Genomic DNA, 19,035 nt, shown 5'->3' with positions numbered 1-19,035 from the left:
GCCTCCCACGCGTGGCCAGTGGAAACCAGGGTTGTGGGTAGAGAAGCAGGAAAGAGGAGGAGGAGGAAGAGGGGGATGTCTCTCCTTCTCACCCGCCTTTCTTAGCCAAACCCAGAAGTGCTCAGCTTCAAAGCTCCTTTTCCTCCTTCTTCTTCTGCTGCTGCTGGACATAAGGTAGGAGTCCTGGGGATTTGGGAGCTGGTTGGAAAAGACCACAGAGCTGGACTCTCTTGCTGCCAACCTTTGCTCCAGGCGATAACTGGCATAGGAAAAAGATGCTTTTTGGTGGAAGACCTGCCAAGTTCCTCAAAGTCCTGCCCAGGGATCTACCTATGCAGAAATAATGTAGTCCCCAACTTACGAACAAGATAGGTTCTGTAGGTTTGTTCTTAAGCTGAATTTGTATGTAAGTCTGAATGGGTAAAGAACAGGGACCAAGAGGACAAAGAGAAGCAGAAACAAGTCTCTGCTGCTCACTTTAAGAGTAACTAACCAAATATTAGGCTTGTGCAATTCAGCTGGAGGGTGATCCGTTTTTGGTATCCAAATTTCGTCGGGTACCCAGATCCATTTTCGAAAGCCTGCCGAAAATTGGCAAATAGAAAAATCTGAACTACTGTTTAAGCTATTGCTTTCATGAGAAAGATAGAATTTCTCACCCCAGAAAGGCTACCCTGATGGAAAGGCAGATGGATTCCCATCTAAAAATCACGGCATATGGATTGCAAAAGAGAGCCGATGTCTGGGGAAACCCCGAAGATTTGTGGTAGCTTTCAGACAGTTCTGTAAGCAGAGCTTCTCTGCAAGGACTTCTTCACCATTTCCGTTTGGGACAGCAACAAGAACAAGCAACACTACGGTCTCTTTAAACATCTGTGGTCATTTTTAAAGTATTCCTCTAACTTCTATTAAAATATGTACTCTCAACCCTATAATTGTAGGGTGGCAGGGCACATAAAGCCAGTGTAAACAGCTTCAGACAGTCCGGAATTTCAAATTGAAATGAATAATATAAGTCACCTAAAACAGAGCTTTCCAAACATTTAATGCCAGTGACACATCTGTATCTGACAAATGCAAGATACTCCACTTTGGCAGGAAAAACGAAATGCAAAGATACAAAATGGGGGATGCCTGGCTCGAGAACAGTACGTGTGAAAAAGATATTGGAGTCCTCGTGGACAACAAGTTAAACATGAGCCAGGAATTTGATGTGGCAGCAAAAAAAGCTGAAATTTTGGCCTGCATCAATAGGAGCATAGTGTCTAGATCTAGGGAAGTAATGCTACCCCTCTATTCCCCTTTGGTTAGACCACACCTGGAATATTGTGTCCAATTCTGGGCACCACAATTCAAGAGAGATATTGACAAGCTGGAATGTGTCCAGAGGAGGGCGACTAAAATGATCAAGGGTCTGGAGAACAAGCCCTATGAGGAGCGGCTTAAGGAGCTGGGCATGTTTAGCCTGAAAAAGAGAAGACTGAGAGGAGATATGATAGCCATGTATAAATATGTGAGAGTAAGCCACAGGGAGGAGGGAGCAAGCTTCCTTTTTGCTTCCCTGGAGATTACGACACGGAACAATGGCTTCAAACTACAAGAGAGAAGATTCCATCTGAACACGAGGAAGAACTTCCTGACTGTGAGAGCCGTTCAGCAGTGGAACTCTCTGCCCCGTAGTGTGGTGGAGGCTCCTTCTTTGGAGGCTTTTAAACAGGGCTGGATGGCCATCTGTCAGGAGTGATTTGAATGCAATATTCCTGCTTCTTGGCAGAATGGGGTTGGACTGGATGATGGCCCAGGAGGTCTCTTCCAACTCTTTGATTCTATGATTCTACATGTTTTAGATGTGGACGATTTTGTGACACAGTAATTCAGTTTTGTTAGCAAACCTGAAGTTGAACAAACCCATTATAAGAGATATGGCCACATAAATACATTGTAATAATGGAATATATGGGGACACAACCTTTATCATGAAAACCTTTCATTTATATTTTTTGAAATATATAATTTATTGCTTGTTTGAGTCCCGTTCGGAAATATAAAGCGGGGTATAAATCAATAAAATGATTACACAAAAGATTAGTATGCAGCAAACAAGATCACTATGCTGGCTTTTGCATTGGATCACATGTTGCACATTTCCCAAGTGTCTAGGACTGTGTGACGTATCGGCGAATAATGTGTGCATTATTATTATTTCACATGGATTCAGATTTTCGTTACAATCACATGACACACCTACACACTTGATCAAAGGAAGAAAAGTGGGGAATAATAATAAAATAATAAACCCCCTTTTCTTCTGAACAGGTATATTAATGTATTGTGGAAGTTTTTCATGGCTGGAATCACTGGGTTGTTGTAGGTTTTTCGGGCTATATGGCCATGTTCTAGAAGCATTCTCTCCTGACTTTTCGCCTGCATCTATGGCAAGCATCCTCTGAGGATGCTTGCCATAGATGCAGGCGAAAAGTCAGGAGAGAATGCTTCTAGAACATGGCTATATAGCCCGAACCTACAACAACCCAGGTATATTAATGTTTAGAAGTACCTGTCTTTTTCCTAAAGGACTCTCCAAAAAGATTTTGCAGATAAGGTTATCTATTGAGCATTAAAATACTCATTAAAAACGTGTCATCTGAAACCCAGCAGCATTGGAAAGTGGAAGGGAATTCTTAAGTATTGGAAGAGAGAAGTGCCCTATATTTTGGTGCATATTTGGAAGAAATATGGTATCCCTTCCTAACCTAGTCATCTCTTTCCTAAACTTCCCTAGGTTGCAACAATGACTTCCGACCTAGTGCCGATGCATCCAATGGGGCTTTGTGATGGAATCCTCATTTTTGCAGAAGGTAAGTCTTTGCCAGCTTCTTTCCACAAATGTGAATGTGCGTAGAGGCTCATCCTTTCATCTGTCAGCTTTAGTGAGAAATTAAGGTCTAGAAACCACCCCAAGTCACCTTTTCATTTTGGAATTTTGATACAGATGTGTCTGTTTTGTAACATTTAATATATCCCTAAGCGGATCTGAAGTCTGAAATTATTCTGCTAATCTCACCATACATTGGAAATTGTATTGTGTTTTTGTACTGCAGCTGATGAAATTCCAAAGTTTTTACAAAAACTCTTAGCTGAAGTGGAACTAACCAATCGTGGTACCAAAGCAGGTTAAACCGCTAGCTGCAGAAAAAAAAACTTGCTGACTGGAAGGTTGGCAGTTTGAAGCCGCAAGTCAGGGTGAGCTCCCATTGTTAGCCCTAGCTGCTGCCAACCTAGCAGTTTGAAAACATGCAACGTGAGTAGGTCAATAAGTACTGGCTCGGCAGGAAAATAAAAGGCACCCATGCAGCCATGCCGGCAATTCAACCAGGAGAGGTCTGCAAACAATAGGCTCCTCAGTATGGAAAATGGAACAGGAGCACCTCCCCATGCCCAGAGTTGAGCATCACCTTGAGAAGCCAGAGATAGAAAGGGAAACCTTTGTGTGTATTGTATGTTAGTGTTGCTTACTGTATTGTTGCTTACTGTACAAAATGTCAGGGCTAGCAGAAGAATCACGGAAGCACTGAATAATAGACTCTGGAGTCACCGGTAAAAAGCAGGTTTCCGCTTTACTTGAGCAGTTCCAAAAACACAACATTCATCATGAACAGATAGACGTGAAGAACAGAGAACTAAAGAGAGGCACACAAGCAAACTGCAGCTGGCAGAGAGTTATCTCTGGCACTCCCTAATGTTTCACACACCAAGAACTCAGGGTCACAGGGTCACATTCTCACAGCTAGTTACTTTGCTGTTTTTAACCCTTCTGTGCAAACATACATCCTGGCAATACAAAACTATTTCAATTACATTTATACTACTTAAAATTACATTTAAACATACAGCATACATGATACATCAAATACACACTGACATAAAAGGCTTTGAATGTTTGCCTATATATGTGTATACTGTAATCTGCTCTGAGTCCCCTCAGGGAGATAGAGTGGAATATAAATAAAGTGTATTATTAATATTTGAAACACAACAAGATGAGTCCACTCTGCTGGTTGTTGTATTGGATCACACATCGGACAGTTCCCACTTCTAGGAATGTGTGATGTATCAGCAAATAATGCATGCAGATCCCAGTAGGGTGGCCTTTTGCAGCTGGCAAATGGTAATCTTGTCGGCACCAATTGTGTTTAAGTGCAGGCCAAGGTTTTTAGGCACTGCACCCAGTGTGCCAATCACCACTGGGACCACCTTTACTGGCTTGTGCCAGAGTTTTTGCAGTTCGATCTTTGAATCCTCGTATCATGGTTCGATCTTTAAATCCTTGTATCGTGAAGTGTATTATTATTATTATTATTATTACTATTCCTCAGGAAAGCATCCACTGAATAATATGATATTTTTGAATTATCTTCTCACATGTTGCGGGTAAAGTTCTTCAGTCCAGGGAATGCGATCGAATGAGGTGGTCTGATTTCTTTCGGGGTTTGGTTCAAGAGGGCTCGAATTAAAAATTGCAAAGAAAGTCAGTCCATGGCAATCAAACCCTTCCAGTGAATGCTTTAATTGTTCGCTTTGTGGGAGACATAAACTGCAATTGTTCGCATTGTGTGAGAAATAAACAGTGAGTCAAATAAAGTTGGCAAGCAATTGAACATTGTCCTGGGTGCCAAATTCTAATTTTTCTCCCCTTTCCTTCCTTCCTGCGTGCATTGCTTGGTTGGGATCAAGAGGACAAAGGTAAGTAGAAGCAACCCTTTACTGCTCATTCCTCCGTAGCCTAATTACTAATCGTTATTGTTAAAAGGGGTTTTCCCCTTCTTTATTAACTTGCCATACTTTACAAAATACAGTAGTACCAGGGATTTATGGTGTTTGAGTTTTGTGTAAGAAATTGCGGTTTCATGTTTTATTTGGTCGTCAAAACGACAGTTTTTAGATGTGTTCATGACGTTTTTCAGCAAACAGATTTACGTACAAAAACAGAAAACCACATATTTAATACATGTCATCATTAATATTACTCTGCCAATGTTCCACCCTCTTTTAAAAAAATATTATTATGATTCTGCCATTGTGCCAGTGTTACAACGTTATCATTAAGATTATCTTGCCAATGTGCCAATGTTGTCATTAAAATTATTCCACCAATACACGAATTTCTGGAAAATCACATCAAGCAAATTTAAATGCCAGAGGTACCGTATTTCCACATCACCTTGGGATGCCACATTTTATAATGAAAAGACAAATTAAAATAAATACATTTTTTAAAAAAGCTTGCCAAGGATAGAAAGCATAAATCCAATACAGATATTGTATACTTATGATAATGACTGATTTAATTACGTTATTATTCGGGGTTTGGTTGAATGAGATGTGTTAGCTGCTTTACATACTATTTTTATAGAAGTACTAGCCATCCCTTGCCATGCGTTGCTGTGGCATAGTCTCGTGAGCTGGAAAATAAAGTAATGAGAAAGTTTTGGTTTCTAATATATGTAATTTATTTATGCTTGTGAGTAAACAGTATTTCTTGCTGTTTCTTTGTCAGTGTTGATGTGGAGATTGTCTGGTTTGCCTACTCTGAAACATGCAACATCCAATCTATGATACTATATCTGTGTGTGTGCAAATCATATATATCTATCTATATCTATGGCTGGATGGCTCTTTGTCAGGAGGGCTCTGATTACATTTTCTTGCCCTGGTGAAGGGAGTTGGACTGGATGGCCTTAAGTATTTTCTGTTGGTCATGAGGGAACTGTGTAGGAAGTTTGCCCCAGTTCTCTCGTTTGTGGGGTTCAGAATGCTCTTTGATTCTAGGTGAATTATAAATCCCAGTTACTACAACTCCCAAATGTCAAGGTCTATTTCCCCCAAATTCCATCTGTGTTCATATTTGGTCATATGGAGTACTCGTGCCAAGTTTGGTCCAGATCTATCATTGTTTGAATCCACAGTGCTCTCTGGATGTAGGTGAACTACAACTCCAAAACTCAAGGTCAATGCCCACCAAATCCAGTATTTTCTGTTGGTCATGGGAGTTCTGTGTGCCAAGTTTGGCTCGATTCCATCGTTGGTGGGGTTCAGAATGCTCTTTGATAGTAGGTGAACTATAAATCCCAGCAACTACAACTTCCAAATGACAAAATCATTTTTTTGAGTGAAGGACATACATTGGGTTTTTAGGTGTCTTGTGTCTAAATTTGGTGTCAGTGGTTTTTGAGTTCTGTTAATCCCACAAACGAACATTACATTTTTATTTATAGAGATTATTATTGTTTAATTCCACCAGCACCCATGTGGATTATTAGTTGTTTGTTAAAATAGCCCTGTTGTTGTTGTTATTTCATTTAACCGGCCCCAAACCCTTCCAGTATTCTCTGTTTGTCATGGGAGTTCTGTGCGCCAAGATTGGTTCAATTCCATCATTGGTGGAGTTCAGAATGCTCTTTGATTGTAGGTTAACTACAAATCCCAGCAACTACAACTCCCAAATGACAAAAAAATGTTTTGAGTGATGGTCACTCCTTGGGTTCATAGGTGTCTTGAGGCCAAATTTGGCCGCAGTTTGTCCAGTAGTTTTTGAGTTATGTTAATCCCACAAACTAACATTACATTTATATATATATATAGATTATCATGTTCCAAACCATGAATCTACAGCTTACTTTTTTCTTGCACATGAACTTGATTGATAGATTTACAGTATTTATATTCTGCCCTTCTCACCCCAAAGATATATGTGTGCATGTGTATGTACACATACACGGCAAACATTCAATCCTGTTTTTACATATACAACACAGACAGACAGATAGAGGTATTTTGGTATTTTCCAACTTTGGCGCATGGAGGTTATGCTCAGTTCCTGCCACACGGCGGTGCTGTTGCTTAATTTGATAGCACACCGAGCCCTTTTGTTTGCAGTATTTCCTCCTTGTTCTTTGATTGATGGTATTTTTATGATGTCATAAAATACCTCCCTCACTTTAAGCGGTGCCTAATTACTGACAGCTCAGCTGTTTTTGAACTGCTTAGGTCCGTGTTGGTGAACCTATGACTCGCGTGTCAGCACTGACACGCATGGCTATTTTTGATGACACGCGGCCACATGCGGCCACATACAGAGAAGTACACCTTATAAGAGCCAATCTAATTCCATCCTTAAATTTGTAAAAGGCTCTACAAATTTAACATCTGCACGTTTGAGCATTTTTCACTCCATAACTCAGCACGGAATATACATTTTCTTACTTAAACTGTAAATATTGCAAAATTATGGGGGGTTTTTTCTCGAAGTTGACACCCCACCCAAGTTATGCTCAGGTTTTTGGCAAATTTTGACACACCAAGCTCAAAAGGTTGCCCATCACTGGCTTAGGTGGACAGTAAGCTAGGCTTAACAGTCGGGTGCTCAATCCGACTCGGGCTTCGAACTTGCCACCTTCCAGTTGGCAGTGATCTATTGCTGCTGGCGATTAACCAGCTGTACTACATGTTCAAATTCATGTCCAAGTTCAGAAAGTAGGCATTAAGTCATAGTTTCTCGCTCTGGATGCAACCCAACATATCAAAAGGAGGAAGAATGAGCACATGGGAACACCAATAGTTTTCAATCTGATAAGGCATGTGTGCAAAATTAGGTGTTCATAAAATGCTTGGTGCAGTTTCTTTTTTTGACAGTCCATATTTTGACTCCATGTTTAACGTTCACTCGAAGATCTCGAATGCGACAGCTGGAACAATTCTGGAAAATGTGAAAGGACCCAAATCCTCCGAAACAGAGACAACTATGTCCTCATAGCACAACCGGACGAACATGAAGACTACCGGGCTGTATTTCGGCTCATGACAGACCAAAACATGCGAAATGGTACAGTATTGACTTCATGCCATTGAAAGCCTAAATGTATATTTCGTCTATCCTAACCTGTATCCTATTCATGCTATGGAGAAAAATGCTTGGAAGGAAGGAGTAACTTCTGATCCAGCTCACAAAAGGACAGAGAGGAAAGCAACATGTTAAAGTTGTGGCGCTATATGATTAGCTCATACAGCAGGCCATAGCTTTGTAATTGAGTAGGAAGAGGGTCTGTGTTGGGGTTCACTGCTGTGACCCAAAAACCTCCAGAATCTCTTTTCCAATCAAACTCTGGAAACATAGAGATCTGAGCTACTGTAAGTTTTCCAGGCTATATGGTCATGTTCCAGAAGCATTCTCTCCTGACATTTCACCCACATCTATGGCAGGCATCCTCAGAAGTTGTGGGGTATATTGTAAACTAAGCAAGGGAGGTTTATATAACTGTGGAATGAGTTCCAAGGTGGGAGAAAGAACTCTTGTCTGTTGGAGGTAAGTGTTGCAATCGGCCACCTTGATTACTATTGCAAAGCCTTGCAGCTTCAAGGCCTGGCTGATTCCTGCCTGGGGCAATCCTTTGTTGAGAGGTGTTGGCTAGCCCTGATTGATTCCTGCCTGGAATTCCCCTGTTTTCTGAGTGTTGTTCTTTATTCACTGCTTCTGATTTTAGAGTTTTTAAAATACTGGTAGCCATGTTTTGTTCATTTTCATGGTTTCCTCCTTTCTGTTGACATTGTCCTCATGCTTATGGATTTCAGTGTTTTCTCTGTGTAGTCTGACATGGTGGTCGTGAGAGTGGTCCAGCATTTCTGTGTTCTCAAATAAAATGCTGTGTCCAGGTTGATTCATCAGGTGCTGACTTCTCTGGTTGAATTAGTCTGCAGTGCCTTTCGTGTTCCTTGATTCGTGTTTGCCTAATGCTTCTGTGTTCAGTGGTCCCTACATAGCCTTGTCCACAGCTGCATGGTATATGGTAGACTCCTGCAGAGGTGAAAAGATCCCTCTTGTCCTTTGTTGAACATAGCATTTGTTGGATTTGTTGATCTGTAGATAGTTTGTAGGTTGTGTTTCTTCATCAGCTTCCCTATGTGGTCAGTGCTTCCGATGTATGGTAAGAACACCTCCCAACAAAGGACTCCCCCTTGCATGACTCCGCCGGACCTTGAAGCAGCAAGGCTTTGTAGTGCTAATAGTGAAGAGAGAGGGGGCCAGGGGACAGTTCCACCTTTTCTCCTGTGCTATTCTAATAATATAATATGATATAATATAACATAATGTATAACATTTATAATATTATAATGTAATGAAATATAATAATATGATATTATAAATTTATATTACATGTAATATTACTAATAATATTACGATATAGTGGTGTGCTGTCACGCACTGGGCCTATAGCAATTGGCTTTTGAACAGGACGTGCTCTTTGTGCCCAGCGGGAAGCCGGGGTGCCTCGAGTGAGAGGCCCTAAGGATTTTCCTATGCAAAGTCTTTAGAAGCTTGAAAAGTTTAACAAAGTCCTTTATTATTGCTTAGGTCTTCAACAAAACAATCAAATACTTCTCAGATCTTCAACAAATTAAACAAATGCTTCAAGGCTTTGAATCAGCTGGTGGCTTTTTTAATCTTGTCCACAAGGGACAGGCAACTGGCTTCATGAACTGTTTCTTTTCTTTAAGAGGAAACCCCTTTTTAACCCCTCCTTGGGAAATCTACTTTCTAAACTTTGCTGGTGTGGGCAGCTCCAAATTGCTTCTTGGGTCCCGAGTAGACCTACCAGTCAAGGCTTTTAGATTCTCCAGCTGGAGTCCTTTGGAACAGTTTTCTCCCGGATGCGGTGAGAAACGAAGCTTCTCTACAGGTGGAGCTAATCCACGTCCTGTAGCTACGCTTTCCAATGCAAGACTGACCTAAAATGGCTCCCTCTCCTCCCAGAGCCCTGGGGAAAGGGGCGGAACCAAAACTTAACAATGCATGGAACCTTGGAATGCATGCCAACACTCAATAGAAAGAAATGAAGTTGGAGCTCCTGGTACAGCCATACCAGCACAAGTGGTATGGTGCAATATAGCAATATAGCAATGTTTAATGCTGATATTGTACTATGCTAATAATACAATATATTGAATGTAATATAAACCTTGTAAGCTGCTCTGAGTCCACTTCGGGGCGGGAAGGGCAGCATATAAATGTAGTAAATAAATAAATAAACAAATAAAGGTGATTAATTACAACATTCACACTTGCCTCCAACAGACAAGAGTTCTTTCTCCCACCCTGGACATCATTACACAGATATATAAACCTCCCTTGCTTAGTTTCCAATATACCTCACAACCTCTGAGGATGCCTGCCATAGATGTGGGGGAAACGTTAGGAAAGAATGCTTCTGGAACATGGCCAGACAGCCTGGAAAACTCACAGTAACCCAGTGATTCCAGCCATGAAAGCCTTTGACAACACAGCAAGGAAATGGTTCAAAAGATTTAGTTGATCAAATCACCTGCTGGGTAGAGCAACCAAACAAAAGTGCCACACAAAACTAAGATGCATTTTAGTTTTATAGTCAAAAGCCCTAAGCATAATGCTCCTTCTCTGCAGTACCTGGAACCAAATTCAACATTCACATCTATGAAGACTCAAGGCCAAGAGGGCTGTCGGTGGCTTTCAGCACTGAATGGAACCGCAAAACGTACTACATGTGTGTGGTGAAAAGCAACAGCCATATGAAGGTGGAATTTAAGGTGAGTGGCGGATCCATCCCACACAGCAAATGAATCCTTTTAAGCACCAGTTGCATCAAAGTTGCAACTGGTGTTTATCATCATATCCTAACTGTTTCTTCAGTTTGAAATACACTTTGAAAGCTTTTGGAAAAATACAGTAAAATAAACACCATCACATAGTGACAATGATGTCCATATATGTACTTAATGGGTTAGTTTGAATGTGGTCTTGTGTTATATTTATTTTAATAGTATTATGCTTTATCATTCTGTTTTAACCCTGTTGTACCCAAATTTAAGCCACAAGGAGAGGCAAATAATAATTGATGATCAAGATGATGATGATGTCCTGCTCCGCCATGATTTATCCAAACTATGAATTTTCTGTGACAAGTTAAATTGAGGAGTAAGCTTTATTTATAGCCCCCCCCCCCCATGGTGCAGTGGGTTAAACCGCTGAGCTGTTGAACTTGCTGACCGAGAGGTTGACAGTTCGAATCCGGGGAGTGGGGTGAGCTCCTGCTGTCAGGCCCAGTCTCTGTGCCGTTACTAATTAGAAAAGGTTATAATCGCCATCTTGCCAAGATGACTGCCAGAGCACACGTGCTTGCTCTGTGCTGCGATGTTCTTTGTGTAAATAATATAAATAAAGCTAATTACTTTATAGCTGCAATCCATCAAAGTTTTATTACCGCATTGACATCCTAATTGTCATAAATAGAAGAAAATGGCTTTTTTAATTTATATCACTGGATCTCTCTAGTCCAGTGGTTCCCAACCTGTGGTCCATGGACCATGTTGAAGTTGTTTGCAATATGTAATGTAGATTTCAAAGTATGTATGTATGTATGTTTAAAATGCAGTAGCTATGTGCTGAGTGTATTCCTGTGTGGAAAGAGTTAACTGAACCATGGAGGGAACGGCATTCCTAGAGTGGTCATAAATCTAGTGTATAGAGCAAATGGACGCAGCTCATGCGTCGTACATCATACGTCACTCTAGATTGCAGGAGGTGTGGACTAGTACTGATAACTGCAGTTCGTGTATTTGCAATGTTACGATCGGACGGTGTGAAGCAAGTTTTACGATGTGCTTAGTGTTAAGTAGCTTCTGATGTATATAGTGTAAAATAAAGTAGTTTATAGCCTAAAGTGGCTGTGTCTGTCAAGACCCAGGCCAGGCAGGAACTCAACAGGCAACGTTAGAGTTAAATGAAGGTGTTTAATGTCTATTAACCAAAACAAAAGGAGACTCTTCTCTTCAGAGGCGTAAACAAAAGAAGCTTGCAGGCAGCAGAGAAGTAAACAAACCGGTCCCGGTCAGCTTTGGCTGACGAAAAGGAAAGTCAGAGTTTAACTAAAACAAACAGCTTGATTTCAGCACAATAACATAGTCCATTCCAAAAGCCAACGAAACAGCATACAGCAATCCTCATGAGGAGCGGTCCAACGAAGTTAACAGGAGTAAGCAGGGGCGTAGTCAGGCAGTCCGAGGGTCAAAGCACAGAAGACTCACGAGACAGGCACCAGTAGAGTTGTTCACCGGATCAGATAACACGAAGCTGCAACAAGAACTCAGGCAGGAGTTAACACAAGGCACACGGCATGCGACACTTTGAACTCTGCGATTCGTCTGTCCCCAAGCTGCTGCTTAAATCTCATCCGAATCGCTGGAGTTACTGTCAGCTGGGTCCAATTCCTCAGGTGAATCCATGCTGCGCCATTGTTGCCAGTCAGCACTCCGTGCTCCATCCTGCAAGGAATTATCTACATCCCAACTATCCTGAAACCCCAGGAATTCATCGCTTGAGGTGGGGGCGTTAAGGACATCCATGACTTCTTGCACTTTAGTCCAATCCAGATTTTCCTCTTCACTGTCAAATTCCCCACAATCTGCTACATCTCTCAGGCGTTTAGCAACAGATCCTACATCGCTGTTTGAGCTGCTGGCTACTCTTTTTACACCTCTGTAATCATCCAGCTCCATCTCCTCGCGAGTAAAGCCTGCAAAATCCTCCTCATCGGTCGTCTCTAGGAACAAATCCCTGATTCTTTTCAGCTGCCGCTGAGCTTCATCATTCTCTAAGCTACGTTTCCTCCTACTACTGGTAGTAGGTGCATGAGACAAACGCTGAGTCTCAACAGTGTTGATAGTGTTCCTGCCTTGCTGTGTCGCCGATGCCGCTGACAGACCACTAATGGTCTGCAACAACTAAAATATGGTCCATGGCCTCACCATTACTACACAGTTGCAACGAGAGTGACCGCTCACGCAAAACCCAGTCTCATAGTGCTGGGGTTAGCAGATGGCAACTATTGGATGGCATATGTTCTGGAGCAAGTTAAGTTCACTTTACTACAGTCAGATACCAGTTCATGAGAAGAGGGACACAGTCCCGAACAAAAAAATCAGGTGTAAGGGTTGAGAGTTTCTGTATAGGAAACTAGAGCTGATGTGGTCTATCCAATGCCATTTTCTGAACCAGCACCCCAAATAACCAAACCAAATCTAAAGTTGACCAAAAACTAAATCGTAACCCTTTTGGTACTAATGTTAGAGAGTGGTGCCTGGTCAAAAAAAAGGTTGGGAGCCACTGCTCTAGTCTGTGGTGTGTGTTCTATCCTGTTGTGTCTTGTTTCAGATTCCAGTTCTGTGATTCCCACCCACCTCTTTTATGTCTATCGATCTCATATTCTTTCTGTTTCAGGAAGGAAATGTGCCAAAACGTATTGATGGGCAAACCAGCAACGTGATCTTCAACAAAACGTCATTTTCTCAAGGTGGCAGTCAGTTCTACAAGTTCGAAACTGCCCTGGAACGAGGTTATTTCCTCGCTTTTGAGAAGGATGAGAACAATATCACAAGACTGATTGTAAAAAAAGCCTCAGACGAAGTGGACCAGAGCACGGAGCTGCACCACGCCTCATCCCCCTAAACACATGAATAATCCTTGTTCCTAAATTAAGTAAATTTTATAATATAGTATATACTGTACCATTGAGAGAGCATGGGGCTTAAAGGGTACATTAATAATGGAACAACCACAATAAAAAATTCAAATTAAATGAGAAACTAAATGAGCAACAACTTACTACCCAATAATCGTAATTATAGCCAGGTCTTCAAGTTCTTCCTAAAGACTGCCAATGTGGGTGCTAGTCTAATGTTTTTGGGGAGGGTGTTCCAGAGTCGGGGGGCAATCACAGAAAAGGCCCTGTCCCTCGTCCCCACCAAATGCGCCTGCGACGCAGGTGGGATCGCGAGCATGGCCTCTCCAGATGAATGAAGGGAGTGCGTGGGTTCATAAACGGAGATGCGGTCACGCAGGTAGGCAGGTCCCAAACCGTTCAGGGCTTTGTAGGTAAGCACCTGCACCTTGAATTGGGTTTGGTAGGTAAACGGCAGCCAATGGAGCTCCTTAAACAGGAGGGTTGATCTCTCTCTGTAAGGAGCGCCAATTAACATCCTGACCAGTTGGAATTTCCAAGCCGTTTTCAAGGGCAGCCCCACGTAGAGAGCATCACAGTAATCCAATCTAGAGCATATTTGAGCATATGGAATATTTGTGCCAAGTTTGATCCAGATCCATCATTGTTTGTGTCCACAGTGCTTTCTGGATGTAGGTAAACTACAACTCCCAAACTCAAGGTCAATGCCCACCAAACCCCTTTAGTGTTTTCTGTTGGTCATAGGAGTCCTATGTGCCATGTTTGGTTCAATTCCATCATTGGTGGAGTTTGGAATGCTCTTTGATTGTAGGTGAACTTTAAATCCCAGCAACTACAACTCCCAAATGGCAAAATCAATTTCCTTCTTTGGAGGCTTTGAAATGGAGGCTGGATGGCCATCTGTCGGGGGTGCTTTGAATGGGATTTTCCTGCTTCTTGGCAGGATGGGGTTGGACTGGATGGCCCACCAGGTCTCTTCCAATTCTAGGATTCTATGAGACAAGTGCAACCTGTTTCGATGTAAGACGTCAATTTTTCCAAGCTTGAAGTATTTTCATTAGAAAGAAAGGCACAGAAAGTTCGGTGAACTCTCTCCTTCCACAAACATAAGAGCTCAATGATAAGAGGTTTGCAGCCTGAGAACATTCCTTGGCTTAAAGCATCTTGCAGACCAGACTGAAAATATTCAAGAGTTAGAGGTTCGCAATAGCTGTTTCCAATTATATTGTTTGCAAGAGAAGTTGACTACAGCAATACTAATGGGAGGAAGTGCCATAAATACGGTATTAATATAAATCTTACTGCGGCACCAAACTGCCACTCCATTAGACACAATAAATGTGTTGCTTTATTGCAACAGATGCATTCCCAGTGACTCATTTATCACTATGTTGTCTCACACAGGAGGAATGAGTGGAACATGCAGCGTAGCAACACAGAAAATAGGTCATTTCGTAAGAGATTGCACTGTGTTAAAGTTGCCGTTCTCGCCCAAAACAATCCAAATCATTTCAAAAGCACTTGGCCCAGAAACCACAAAGATATTACGCAACAGAAAAGCCCACCTTAGAAATACAGACAGTGATATTCTTTCCCGCTCAGGGGAAATAAGCATTACAAAGATCCTGGAAATGTTTGCATAATTTCAACTTATTATCAGTTAGCATATTTGTTCATTTGAATTCTTTTTCTATGAGAACTTCTGAATATCCTCTAGAAAGCCGAACCACACAGAAGTCTTCAATGAATTTGTTTTACATGGCAAGTGAAAGAAAGGTTTCAGGTGACATCTTCTCCAAAACTGGAGCTAAGAGGAACAAGATGTGGTATTTCACACACACACACCCCAAAAAATCCAAAAGGGAAGAATTTTGAGCCAGGAACGAGGCCAACTCAGCTGTGTTCAGAGTGAAAACATTTGACCACGGAGGTGAAATAAAGAGAGAAGTGCAAGTCTTCAAAGCGTTTTGGAGAAGCACCCAGTAAATCAGTGGTTCCCAACCTTTTTTTTTTTGGACCAGGGACGACTTGACCAGGGGCCACTTTGACCAGGGACCACTTTGACCAGGGGTCACTTTCACCAGGGGCCACTTTGACCATGAGCCACTTGACCAGGGGCCACTTTGACCATGGACCACTTTGACCATGGACCGCTTTGACCAGGGACCGCTTTGACCAGGGACCATGTTGACCAAGGGCCACTCTGACCAGGGGCCATTTTGACCAGGGACCACTCTGAACATGGCCCACTCTGACCAGGGACCACTCTGACCAGGAACCACTTTGACCAGGGGCCACTCTGACCAGAGGCACTCCAAGTGGCCAGATACTGGTCAAAGCACATTGAATCAACTACCAAGCTTGCAAACTTTGTGTTTTGTCTGTTTGTTTGTTTTGTTAAAAATGTAATACAAATGTCTGGTTGCTCCTGACATTTAATAATAAATTATTATTATTCGGTCAGCAGTCCTGCCGGCAAAAGGGTTTAACACCCATTGAGCCAATGAAAGCACTCCTTGCTTAATCCACCAGACAGAACCTGGAGTTCCCCTTGGGATATGAGAATATGTCAACAACCATTCCAAGGGTAAGAAACTGCTTTCAGAACCAAATGTCCGAGGGTTGTGTAAATTCTTTATTGTACAGAAATTAAACAGCGGTCTTCCCTTTTGGACTGCAACTTGCCTGAGCAATGCACAAGATGCTATGGAGACACATCACTAAGGGCAACATCAGAAGAGGCGGAGTGGGATTTAAAAAAATCATTATACAGCATCTGTTGAAACCAAGCTGCCATATGAGATGGGGAGGGCCAGCCATCGGCCATGGCAGCCACTACAATCATATTGGTTCGCCTCTCCGCTCTTCCCTGATTCTAGCCTGTTTCAAGTGGAAATTCGCGGCTTGCCGGGAAATCCCCGGTTCGGCTGGACGGCGACAGTCGCAGGCCTCCTTCCTTCTCCAAGCCGCGCTACACGGAACCCTTTATGGCTATCTCTCCCTCATCCAATGACTCGGAAATAATACAATGAAGCAGAGGCAGCGGTGTACAATCGTCGCGTTGGGCCGAAAGGCGAGGCCGCGTCTCAGAGGCTCCACAGCATCGCCACCGCCTTGCAGATGCCCACGTCGTGGTAGTTGAAATAGCAGAGACCGGCAAAGGTGGCCATGGAGAGCAGGTAGAGGCCCGCATTGGCCGCTCGGATCGATGCCTCGCCGTGCACGTAGTCAGTCACGACTTGGCCAAGGCCCCTAGGAGGAAGAGAAACAGGAAAGACCAGATCTGTCCCTACTTTCAGGTATTTTGAAAGAGGAACTCGTGAAAGGGGAACTGGCAAGGCTTTTTGGTTATCTGTTCCATCACAGCAGAAGCCTTTTCTAATTTCCCATAAACCAGGACGATGCGAGTTTTCTGGGCTATCTGGCCATGTTCCAGAAGCATTCTTTCCTGATGTTTTGCCCACATCTATGGCAGACATCCTCAGAGGTTGCGAGGTCTCTTGGAAACTAGGCAAATGAGGTTTATATCTCTGTGGAATGATGTCCAGGGTGGGAGAAAGAACTCTTGTCTGCTTGAGGCAAGTGTGAATGTTGCAATTAATCACCTTTATATTTCTTATTTATTTATTTGCAGCATTTATATGCTGCCCTTCTCACCCCGAAGGGGACTCAGAGCGGCTTACAAGGTATATATTACATACAATATATTATATTATTAGCATAGTACAATATCAGCATTAAATATTGCTATATTGCACCATACCACTATATCATAATATTATTAGTAATATTACATGTAATATAAATATATAATAATATCATATTATTATTATTATATTGCATTACATTATAATATTATAAATATTATATGTATATACAATATATTATATTATATTACATCATATCATATTATATTATATCATATCATATTATTAGAATGCCACAGGAGACATGGTGGAATTGTCCCCTGGCCCCCTTTCTCTTCACTATTACCATTGTAAAGCCTTGCAGCTTCAAGGCCCGGCTGATTCCTGCAAGGGGGAGTTCTTTGTTGGGAGGTGTTCTTACATGTAATATAAATATATAATTATAACATCATATTATAATTAGTAATATATTGCATTACATTATATTATAAATATTTTATGTATATTATGGAGCCCCCGGTAGCACAGTGGGTTGAAGCACTGAGCTACTGATCTTCTTGACCTAAAGGTCACAGGTTCAAATCCGGGGAGCGGTGTGAGCTCCCGCTGTCAGCCCCAGCTTCTGCCAACCTAGCAGTTCGAAAACTTGCAAATGTGAGTAGATCAATAGGTACTGCTTTGGCGGGAAGGTAACAGTACTCCATGAAGTCATGCTGGCCACATGACCTTGGAGGTGTCTATGGACAACGCTGGCTCTTTGGCTTAGAAATGGAGATGAGCACCAACCCCCAGAGTCAGACACGACTGGACTTAATGTCAGGGGAAAACCTTTACCTATATGTATATACAGTTTTATTACATTATATTATATTATGAGGATACCACAGGAGACAAGGTGGAACTGCCTTCTGCCCCCCTCTCTCTTCACTGTGGCCCAGAGCAGCAGTTGGTGCAGGGGTGTCTCCTGGCCTCCTCTCTGGCCAGCTTCAAAGTCTAGCTGCTTCCTAACTGGGGGGAATCCTTTGTTGGGAAGTGTTAGCTGGCCCTGATTTATTCCTGTCTGGAATTTCCTGTTTTTTTCAGTGTTGTTCTTTATTTACAGTCCTGATTTTAGTTTTTTTTTAATACTGGTGGCCAAATTTTGTTCATTTTCATGTTTTCCTTCTTTCTGTTGAAATTGTCCATATGCTTGTGAAATCCACAAGCATGTGGACAATTTCAACAGAAAGAAGGAAACCAAGAAAATGAACAAAATCTGGCTATTGGTATTGAAAAACCTCCAAAATCAAAACAGTAAATAAAGAGCAACATTCAAAAAGCAGAGGTATTCTAGACAAGAATCAATCAGGGTCAGATAACACTTTAAAAAAAAAGGATTCCCTCAAGCAGCAAGCAGCCAGGCTTTGAAGCTGCAAGGCCATTCAATGAAAACCAAGGTTGCCAATTGCAACATTTACACTTGCCTCCAACAGACAAGAGTTTTTTCTCCCACCTTGGACGTTATTCCACAGATATATAAACCTCATTTGCCTAGTTTCCAATAGACCTCACAACCGCTGAGGATGCCTGCCATAAATGTGGGCATAACGTCAGGAGAAAATGCTTCTGGAACATGGCCAGACAGCCCAGAAAACTCACAGCAACCCAAATGTGCAGCACACTCTTACTCAGTTGTACATAAAATGTCAGTCAAATAACCGAGGCAGCATTTAGAGAAGGAAAGGCAGTCTGATTTCCATTAAACCTTAACCAGGAACAATGGTTGGAAACGCTCCTTTCTGAACCTGCCTCGATTTCACATCCTTTTTTGTTTAGGAGAAATTAGACCACCGTTTCCCTGT

At 42.1% G+C, this 19,035-nt stretch overlaps 2 protein-coding genes across 2 annotated transcripts in view; one reads left to right on the top strand and one right to left on the bottom strand.

Annotated features, from left to right (window-relative positions):
* Positions 1-19,035, bottom strand: part of BCO2 (beta-carotene oxygenase 2) — an 82,557-nt gene that overhangs the window by 54,526 nt on the left and 8,996 nt on the right. The window lies entirely within an intron of this gene.
* Positions 35-13,691, top strand: IL18 (interleukin 18). The gene is made up of 6 exons (XM_067470801.1): positions 35-174; positions 2,783-2,856; positions 4,727-4,743; positions 7,730-7,882; positions 10,475-10,617; positions 13,307-13,691. The coding sequence occupies exons 2-6, from the start codon at positions 2,792-2,794 to the stop codon at positions 13,532-13,534; spliced, it is 606 nt and encodes a 201-aa protein (XP_067326902.1). The 5' UTR covers positions 35-174; positions 2,783-2,791; the 3' UTR covers positions 13,535-13,691.

The sequence above is a fragment of the Anolis sagrei genome, chromosome 7 (genome assembly GCF_037176765.1).
Source record: "Anolis sagrei isolate rAnoSag1 chromosome 7, rAnoSag1.mat, whole genome shotgun sequence".
Classification (NCBI taxonomy): domain Eukaryota; kingdom Metazoa; phylum Chordata; class Lepidosauria; order Squamata; family Dactyloidae; genus Anolis; species Anolis sagrei.
The sequence above is the reverse complement of the archived record's forward strand: the minus strand, read 5'-3'. Positions and strand labels throughout refer to the sequence as shown.

Bases quoted from the DNA above. Each gene is read 5' to 3' on its own strand.
- IL18 (XM_067470801.1), top strand. From the start codon at position 2,792: ATGACTTCCGACCTAGTGCCGATGCATCCAATGGGGCTTTGTGATGGA. The intron at 7,883-10,474 runs GTACAGTATTGA...CCTTCTCTGCAG, and splicing joins AGACCAAAACATGCGAAATG to TACCTGGAACCAAATTCAAC. The intron at 10,618-13,306 runs GTGAGTGGCGGA...TTTCTGTTTCAG, and splicing joins ATATGAAGGTGGAATTTAAG to GAAGGAAATGTGCCAAAACG.